Genomic DNA, 10,119 nt, shown 5'->3' with positions numbered 1-10,119 from the left:
CTATAGAGCGGTTTGTGATTTGATACATTAATGTGTTAACTTTTTTTTGTCCCATGCATCAAATTACTAACCGTCGTATGTATACTATATAAGATGACTGCGATAGTGAACGACTGTAAATAGCATTATTCAGAAATCAAAAGAAAGGAGAAAAAAGTCAAAATTATGAACCAATCTATTTGCATTATTCAGAAATCAAAGGAAAGGGGAAAAAAGTCAAAAGTATGAACCAATCTCTAGGACTTTCATCTAATTTGATTGAACATTCAAATGCTGTCGTAAGTACATGCTTATGACTTCGGATAAAATATTCTGATAATACCTACAAATAATCTCCCTATTAGTAGACATTTGACAGTATTATGAGTCATACAAATATTTTATGGCAATCATATCAAGCCGCTTGAGTATGGTTTCCAAAAATTTCTTGTCCTTTGGGTACCACATGCATTGCATCCTTAATTTTGTGCTGCAATTTTTTGAGCAAAACTCTTAAATTTGAACCAATGAATTGATGATTATGAGTCTTGAACAAAAAAGAATTTTTGGATCTCAGTTGCACCCTGAACAAGAGAGAAACAGCATTGAGCATGAAGTAATTAGAAATTGAAAATTTTCAAGTAATAATCTATCGTATATACAATGAAGTGTCGATTTTATACGCCCCCCAGGGCACATCCAAGTTGGCGGAACAATCATATTGGGGGGCTCTGAAACCAAGCGTGGGGAGTTCGATTCCTGGTGGGAACATTTGATCCAATAAAAGAGGAATTATTGGTGGATTAATCACCATGGAGGAGGCTCCCTTTGGAGAAGGAGTAAAAGCCATGTGGGAACCTGGGAACCAACAAGGGCACATCCTGCGATTCACCTCCCTGAGCAGCTGAGGGGCCGGAGGTTCAGGGACGAAGATATAGTTTGGCGCAAGCTAGGACACCTTGTTAAAAAAAAAAAAGTGTCGATTTTATACCATGTAAAAATAAAATAATTAATTATCAACAGAAAAAGTTGACGTGCTTTCGTTGCTAGTATAGTAACTAGGTGAAAAAGAGAAAGGAAATGATTGTTTTATTTATTTATTATTATGAATTGGTGTCATACAACGCCAGCAGATATAGCAATTTCCAAACTTTTGTAAATAGAAAATAGAAAATCTATCCACGAGTATTACATAATTATTTCTCAATATAAGATGATAGTAATGGAAAGGGTCCTTATTCAAACACGTAAAGAAAAATAAGTAGACAAATTCCCAACATATATAACTTCTCTCTTGCCAGCACAATTATTCGGCTCTCAATGCTTTCTTAACGTCAATCACGAATCGATATTTGACATCGGATTTCTGTAGTCTTTCCATCGCAGTGTTGACATAATCCATCGGGATGATCTCCACGTCCGGCAATACGTTATGTTTTGCTGCAAAATCAATCATCTCCTGTGTCTCTTTCAGTCCTCCAATCAAGCTACCGGCCACCACCTTCCGCCCTGATAAAAGGTCGGGAAAAATTGGCACCTCCAGTGGCTTGTTCGGTGCACCAACCATGATCAGCTTTCCGTCAGTCTTCAACAAACTCAATAATGGCGAAAGGGAGTGAAATGCAGAAACTGTATCGATGATCCCATCTAATGTTCCAGCTGCAACTCGCATTTCCTCTTCATTTCTGCTAACCAGAAACGAGTCTGCACCTAACTTTTCAATGGCTTCCTTCTTCTTATTGATAGATGTGCTGATAACTGTAACTTTAGCCCCAAATGCCTTGGCGAACTTCACCCCGACATGGCCGAGCCCACCAAGCCCGACTATGCCGATATGCAATCCAGGCTTGTCGAGCCCGTAGTGCCTGAGCGGGCTGTAAGTTGTAATCCCGGCGCACATGAGTGGAGCTCCGGCGTCCAAGGGCAAGTTTTCTGGCCAGCGAATAACAAAGTGCTCATTAACTACCATGATATCGGAGAAACCACCGTATGTGGTGGTGCCGTCGGTGTCCTTTGCGCCGTAGGTGAGTATTTGTTTAGGGCAATAATTTTCAAGATCTTTGTTACATGAATTACATTCCCGACATGATCCGACCAAGCATCCGACGCCTACTTTGTCTCCAACCTTGAATTTCTCGACCTTGTCACCAACCTCCGTTACCACCCCGACAATCTCGTGTCCGGGCACAACTGGGTATTGTGTAAATCCCCAGTCGTTCTTGGCATTGTGAAGATCCGAATGGCAAATCCCACAGTACAACACTTTCAACTGCACATCGTGCTGACCAGTAGACCTTCTTGAGAACTTGAAAGGAGAAAGAATCCCAGTTGTGTCTCTGGCCGCCCATCCAAAAGCCTTTACAGGGTGCTCCATTTCTGGTGATTTTCCCATTGTCAGAAGCAGTATTTCTCTAGTTTCACAAAATTAAGCAAACCTGAGAAATACAGAGAATTGGTTTCTACTGAACATCACAACGTCCATATATATAGTGCAAGTTTGTCTATTTTTATTTAGAAATTTAATTAAAAGATTTGACAGAGATGCACATAATTAAATGCTAGGACGGATTTCTGTATTACGACGTAGGCAATGAGATAACGGGGTAGGGCCCTGCTGTGGCTAAGTTCTTTTTGTTTACGGCACGGTGTATATTCACCCAATCTAGAGTAATGTATTTAGCCCTTAAAATCTACAAGGTGGTGGTAGGTCTGGGCAGGAAAGAAAGTCAAAGTCAAAATTACGAACCAATATTATAAAATTTGATGGCATAGGGTACTTTGATCATGGATAACGTAAGATGTGGACGGCTTTTTATAAAGTTGAGATGGACGTTACGTGCTTTGGCACCTTAACTTGGTGTAAAAACGAAATTAAATTTGTACTCTGCTTGGATTTTGCATTTCAAACATATTTGGACGGTTTATGAACCGTCTCGAAAGTCAACATAGAAGTTAAAATTTTATTTGGTAATTGACTATGTGGATATATTTCTTTATTTTTGTAGAACATTTGTGTACTTTTCAGTTTAGTACAAAAAGTAATAAAATGAATAATATAGCTGGATGATTTTAAGGTGAATTAAGATAGATAATATTCTTTAAGTAAAAAAAATAGTGCACAATCAAACGTATAACATAATTCAAATGATCGAGTTTTGGTTTGTTATCGTTTGAAGATTTTGATTTCAAATAGAGATGGCAATTTACCCCGCCCCGACGGGTTGATGGGGTGGGGGCGGGGTATAATTCCCCGTCCCGTGAATGTTTTAAAAAAAAATAGTACTTTTTTTAATATTATTTTTTCGAGAGTGTTTTTTTGAATATTAATGGTAATTTGAACATTATTTGTTTTGAATTTTTAAATTTTGAATTTGTATTTTATAATTTAATAGTATAACTCGAAAATTTGAAAATGTGTAAAAAAAAAAATAATAAATAAAAAATTAAATGCGGGCAATAAACGGGACAAAAAATTGCCACAACCCCGCCCCGTTTAAGGCTGGAAGGGGGCGGGTTCGAACCTGCCCCATTGCCCTCACTAATTTCAAAGTTCAATAAAAAGATGCAAAGTGGTTAAATCTTTAGCGATGGTAACAAGTCATGTTAGTTTTGATCCATCAAGTCCTACCAATATACTTGACGGGCATAATATGAAAGGGAAAAGTAATATTTAACCATTAGACAATAATGCACACCAAAAACAGATATACAAAGAAACAGAGAGGAATTGGAAAAAATAAAAAAATTCACACTTACATGTCTAAGTTCAAGCGCTTCAGTTTGATGCGATCACCGACGGGTGAATCCTCGTCGGAGCCAATGGAGAGAAAAAAGATCCCAACAGCTAGAAGCACTAATAGAACTATCGTCAACATTAACAGCATCAATAGCACCAATGCCACCTTAGAGTATCTCTTCCCTTGATTCCGGATTCCCCTCCTCCTTCGCCGTTGTTTATAAAGAAAAACCAAAACAAAGTCCTATAAATTCAAATAAATCAATTCGATATCGTTTTGGGATTGATTTGAAGAAGAAATATACAGCAGACATCGGATCTCGGACCGTATATTTCTTGGAAGCTACAAACTCAATTGTCCCTCAGGCATGAATTAATTCGATCAATTTCATCATTGAAACATAATTTTTTTATTCCTTATTCATCCATGGAATCAATTTAATTTCGATGAGAAAGATTTAATTTCTTTAATGGTCAAACTTAATTGAAAGATGAAGTTTTGATGGTGGGGGTTGGAGGAGGGATTGAGGAAGAAGATAAATTTTAAAAGGTTTTATGATTATGGAGGAAGAATAAATTATTTTATGTGATAAATATATTGAAATCCCACTAATGTAATTTTATTTAAGGTTATTTAAGTAAATAAAAAAATTGTGGTGTAACTAACAATATTTGTAGTGGTAATATAATTGACCAATTGTTGAATTTTTGGACTGGAGTGATGAAACGGGGGGATTTAATGAGGAGGTTTACGAGATGTACTTGATATTACAAAAGACAAAATTGCACTTGATATAACAACCTCCATTTGAATTTCATTTCATTATATTTCATTTTTTTCTTTCCTATTTTTAACTACATAATCTTTCATAAAATAATATTGCACATAAATCGAAAATATTTTCTTCTTTTTCAACAACTCATTTTTCAAAAAAATACTATTCCACACATTTTCATTTTTAAAGAAGGGGGCCAAACGGGGTTCATATTGCTTTTCACATACTTTTCAAAGCATTGTAGCCCTAAATAAAGTCACAAATCAATAGAAGTTTACGTCACATACTGTAATGATTGATTAGTTGCACCCTAGAGCATTGAGCACAACATTTCATCATAGTTCAACCAATTTTTTAGGGTTTTTGCTATGTACATCAAACTTTATATAATTACATAATGTCACATGTCACTATATTATTTTTCAGCTTAAAATATAGTGAACTTTTTCATCCAATCTTTTCTCGATACTTCATTTTATGTAACCCCTTATATATTATTTTTATATACAAGCAGTATAATCCTTTCAAAAATGGGCCATGTGGACTGGACTACTTTACCGATATTCACATATTATCATCCAGCCCATCTTTAATTATCTACCTAGAAATTGGGGATGGAAAGAACTAGGCGATGGATGGAAGGTTGAACAAGAGAAGAAATTAAAGGTGAATTTATGGTTTGAGAGTTGAGACACGCCATTTTATCTTTTTAGTAAATTGACAGTGGGCTGCAAACATTTGTTTGGGTTATGTAACTAAAATGGGCATGAAGCCTTTGAGCTTGCTTGCTTGCTTTTTTTTTTTTTTTTTTTTCAATGGGCTAAATTGGGAAGCCATTCTAGTGCTAAGGGAAAATTTTGCATATGCATCATGCTATTAAAATATTTTCTAAACTACTCTATAACATTAATAAAATCAAAAAATACTGATGATAGCCCTCCGGGGCACAGCTCAACTGGTAGATCAATCAACATTGGCTTGCTTCCAGCGGCAGGGTGGAGAGTTCGATTCCTGGTGGGAACCTGCGGCCAAAAATTTGGTATGGAGCTATCACTATGGAGGAGGGTCTCTTGTGTGTAGAAATGTACAGTCAATGAGGGAACCTGTGATCCAGTTGAGGCATATTCCGAGATTTACCCCCTCCAAGGTTCTAGGGGAATGGGTCTTGGAGGTTCAGAATTTAGTCTGGTGTAAGTTTGGATACCTGGATATCAAAAAAAAAAAAAAAATACTGATGATATATATTTTATGTCTATAAATGCTGCCTTCTAAAAATAATCCCATCCAGCCATTTTGTAATTGATCACTTTGGATTATTCCTAATTTTATGGGTACCATTTATATCTTTTACTAAATTGAAGAATGATTTCAGGAAACCGACCATGACATCTCCAATCAAAACACATTTTGTAGAAGACTCACAGACGCATACGTTTTCCTCAACGTCCCAGATCTCGACGGAAGGTTTCTGTCCTTATTACAATTTTGAAATAAGAAAGTAAGAATCGTTACCTATAATCTGAGCTTCAAGTATATGTAATATGTATTGGGTTTCTTCACATTTGCATTATGATAATTCCTACCCCTCATTCGTAATTCAACGTCCGATGTCCCGTTGCTTGTGGACCAATATGTGAATGTTTTTTGCTCTTGTGAAGTTTGAAAATACATTTTTCGGCTGGTGATAACGTGAATCATCCATATGTTACTGTGTATGAAATTCACAAAGTAGAATTTTGCTCTTGTGAAGTTTGAAAATACATTTTTCGGCTGGTGATAACGTGAATCATCCATATGTTACTGTGTATGAAATTCACAAAGTAGAATATGTGATATGATGAAAATGTCAACAATGGAAAGGATAGTATTCTCCACAATTAAATATATACAGTAACTATAAAATGCATCCAGGAAACTCTAATATGTTTACCACATATGCTAATCTCTAGGTAATTCAACCTATATCAACATTAGGTTTATGCGTGTGCGTGCAATCAGAAATCTGTTCAAGTTGTGTTTGAAAATAAAAAGTTTGACATTTGATCCTCTTACAAGATGAATTTGAAGCGAGTTTCATTGAAATGTGTTCAAGTTCCTTTCTAAAGCACTTAGATTTATCCAAAATCATTTATTTTTCCTTTGTACATGAATGTACACAGTAAATGTATTTGTAGTGAATGACGCAGATACTTTTGGTCTCCTGGTTCCCTTTGGTTGCAATTACGTTGGTCTTGTCGATATGATAGCGAATGAGCTCAAGGTTGAAATCCAACATTCATGCATCGAGTTGAGTATTCTGCAGATGTGGCGATGTCCCCAATCTGAATAACAAATGACAATTCCCTGTAATTCTATTTGGAGTTGAAGCGTAGGGATCCACGTGTCATAGCATATGCATTACAGATCCGACTGGCTAGACGCGTTCAATTGGCAAAGTCTAGAACATAGCACAATTCAAACAAATTCCACCAAAAATGCAGCTTACAGAAAGGTCATTGTTGTTTAAAAACTTAGTAAAAAAGCTTCAATCTGGCTAGACAGATTCAATTGTCCAAGTCTAGAATATACCACAATTCAAATAGTTCTATCAAAAATGTAGTTTACGAAAGTTGATTGTTGTTTACAACTTAATAAATCAGCTTCCGACTGGCCAGGCACATTCAATCGGGATTAAAAGAAAAATAGATGCATTTACAACATCGCCAAAGAGGGCGTAATTTTTACAATTTCCACACAAAACCTGGCTGTATAATCACTATAACGGCAGCATTAGGAATTACATGTTACACATCTAACATAAGGGGACCAAAAAAGGGTTGCAGAACCAAAATAATAACCTGTGGATTGTGTTGGAACACAAACTTTATCTTTTTGTTGTTCGGGAAAGCAGCTACATCTTCAACTACCCTCTTGCCTTTGTCCTCCATGTGGTTCTTCTTCCCCATAGAATTGGAATCTGGGTGCACGACTTTGGCAAGTGGGGGACTGCTGCCTGAGACTTTTGATTTTGAGGATGTGTTAATGGAACGGGTGATGCGTGATGCGTCGAGATGGGGTGTTAACGAGTTCAGTCTTGGGTTCGATAATCTCACATGTCTTGTATAAATCGCCTACTCACTATGTTTTGATGGACCCTGATGATACCAATATTGGTATACCCGAGAACTATATCCCGAGGACTCCATACGTGCTCCACTCACCTTTTTGCCATATGTCCTCGGGATCTTCCGAGTCCTCGAGGAAATTCATACGAATATTAACATCATCCCATGTTCCTCGAGAATAATCCTCGGGACATACTCCACTAACAGACCTTCTAGACCTAGGTGCCTAACAAACAAACACCTAAACACCCAAGAACTCTATATCAACTCTTACACCACTTGTCAGACAATTCCATTACGAGTAGGACATTCCTTACAAATAGGATTCCATTGGATAAAAACATCCAACCGGCACAATCCTACTAGGAGTACACTACCTACCTCTATAAATATAGAACCTTGGGCCATTATTCAGGTACCTTTTTTATTATTCTCCAGTTTATAGCCTCACGCTTATAATTCCCTTTTTGACTTAAGCATCGGAGGGGCGACGAGAACACACCTCGTTGCCTTTGTTTCAGGTACCGGAAGACTACGATCGTGCTCAATTCGAATCATCAAGCTCGGGAAATATACAGGTATGATTTTTGGTAGTATCATTGGCGCCATCTGTGGGAAACGCTACCAAAAGCCATGGTTAACACACGATCAGGTATTTCTCCCGCAAGCTCATCCGCTCCCATTCCTTATCCTGCCGAAGATCAACCAGCTCCCCATGAAGAATCGTCAGGAGTGCCTGCACCTCTGTCAGTGGTCATCACAAGGAAGCCTTGGAAGAGCTACTTCAGCATGTGGTCACGCTCATGCAACTCTTAAGTCAAAGAAATTCCCATCCGTCGCTAGCATGATGGTTTTATGGCTGATGCTCGAGCACGACCACCAAACCCCGCAATTGGCGGAGTAGGAACCTCGGGTGCTCACAATATGGTCTCAGGGTCGAGATCGATTGCCTTGGATTCCGGTGAAATTGCCCGAATTATTCAAGAAGGAATTACAGCTGGCCTGCAACGGAATGCTCGGGGGCCAACAGGTTTCACCCCTAACACTCCATTCACGCTGGAGATACTGTCATATTCCTTGTCCGATAGATTCAATTATCCTCACATTAAAGAGTATGATAGGACGACCAACCCCATCAACCATCTCAATTTATACATTGATGTCATGAACTTGCAAGTTGCGCCAGATCAGGTTATGTGCAAAGCCTTTCCACAAACACTGACTAATGCTGCTAGGGATTAGTTCTCGACACTGGAGCCCAACTCTATAGCCTCATTCTCAGATTTGGCTGATAAGTTCTCGGCCTTCTTTGCAAGTAGCAAGCAAATCAGGAAGACCGCGGCCTCTCTCATGCAACTTCGACAGGGACCAACTGAGACCCTTCAAGGACTCATGACAAAGTTTAACAAGGAAAGGCTTCAAATACCCGACCTTCACATCACAGTAGTTGTCTCCGCCCTCAGCTACGCCGTAAGATGTGAAGCTTTCAAGATGTCTTTATCAAAGACCCTGCCGCAGACAATGACTGAGCTCCTCACCCGAGTTGAAAAATATATTAATATGGAGGAAACACTAAATCCAAGAAGACCTGGTCTTTCCCATGAGAAGACCGAGAACAAGAGGCAACATGATCCCGTCCCCCGGCATGAGCTTCCCCGGGATAAGCGCAAGAATGAGATGATGTCAGCACCTCTCACTTGGTTGAACACCTCTAAGACAAACATCTTGATGGAGGTTAAGGATATGAAAAAATTAAAGTGGCCTTCAAGGATGAAGTCACCCCCTGACACAAGAGATTGGAAGAAGTATTGCGAATTTCACAGGGATCATGGGCATACTACAGAGGATTGTCATGCTTTACAGCGAGAAATTGAAGCTCTTATCAAAAGAGGATTTTTTAAAAATTACATTGGTCATGATAAACGGCCAAGGAATGACCGTGACAATCGGAAAGAGCATGGGGCCGAAAGCAGTGCTCAACCTACTGCCGGAACCATTAATATTATCGTTGGGGACATAGCATCCAGCGGAGACACAAGTAGTGGGCGAAAGCAATATACCCGCCAACATGCTCATACCCCAAGAGAATCCAGTGATGAAGTTAAAGACATCACTTTTGGTGCAAGAGATTTGGAAGGAATATCATATCATCGTGACAATGCCTTGGTCGTCTCTGCGGTTGTGGCTAACTTCGAAGTAAAGAGGATTCTGCTTGATAATGGGAGTGCAGCAAATATACTCTCGTAGGAGGCTTTCGCCAAAATGGGGATCTCTCCAAAACAGCTCAAAGCGGTAAAAACTCCCCTGCAGGGATTCAGTGGTGGAGTCATTATCCCTGAAGGCATCGTCGAGCTCCGCTTACATTAGGAATGGGTAATACACAAGTGACGAAGATCACACCATTCTAAGTGGTTAATACCCCAATGGCCTACAATATCATTCTGGGAAGACCCCTACTGAACAAGATCCAACCTATCGTGTCAACTTTCCACCTGGCCATGAAGTTCCCCACAAGTCATGGCAT

General features: G+C 38.8%; 2 protein-coding genes across 2 annotated transcripts; one reads left to right on the top strand and one right to left on the bottom strand.

Annotated features, from left to right (window-relative positions):
• Window positions 1-1,052: 1,052 nt before the first annotated feature.
• On the bottom strand, window positions 1,053-2,453 carry LOC111376665 (8-hydroxygeraniol dehydrogenase-like). Its single transcript, XM_022999635.1, has one exon. The coding sequence runs from the start codon at window positions 2,369-2,371 to the stop codon at window positions 1,286-1,288; it is 1,086 nt and encodes a 361-aa protein (XP_022855403.1). The 5' UTR covers window positions 2,372-2,453; the 3' UTR covers window positions 1,053-1,285.
• Window positions 2,454-8,450: 5,997 nt separating this feature from the next.
• LOC111376661 lies at window positions 8,451-9,842 on the top strand. The gene is made up of 2 exons (XM_022999630.1): window positions 8,451-8,786; window positions 8,838-9,842. Exons 1-2 carry the CDS (start codon window positions 8,451-8,453, stop codon window positions 9,840-9,842), a joined length of 1,341 nt encoding a protein of 446 aa, XP_022855398.1.
• The last annotated feature ends 277 nt before the right edge of the window (window positions 9,843-10,119 follow it).

The sequence above is a fragment of the Olea europaea genome, unplaced genomic scaffold, assembly GCF_002742605.1.
Source record: "Olea europaea var. sylvestris unplaced genomic scaffold, O_europaea_v1 scaffold1545, whole genome shotgun sequence".
Taxonomy (NCBI): domain Eukaryota; kingdom Viridiplantae; phylum Streptophyta; class Magnoliopsida; order Lamiales; family Oleaceae; genus Olea; species Olea europaea.
The sequence above is the reverse complement of the archived record's forward strand: the minus strand, read 5'-3'. Positions and strand labels throughout refer to the sequence as shown.

What these genes read in the sequence shown, in the direction of transcription:
- LOC111376665 (XM_022999635.1), bottom strand. Translation starts at nt 2,371, where the DNA reads ATGGGAAAATCACCAGAAATGGAGCACCCTGTAAAGGCTTTTGGATGG.
- LOC111376661 (XM_022999630.1), top strand. Translation starts at nt 8,451, where the DNA reads ATGGCTGATGCTCGAGCACGACCACCAAACCCCGCAATTGGCGGAGTA. An exon ending in TGCAAGTTGCGCCAGATCAG is followed by an intron (nt 8,787 to 8,837) that starts GTTATGTGCAAA and finishes GCTAGGGATTAG; the next exon opens with TTCTCGACACTGGAGCCCAA.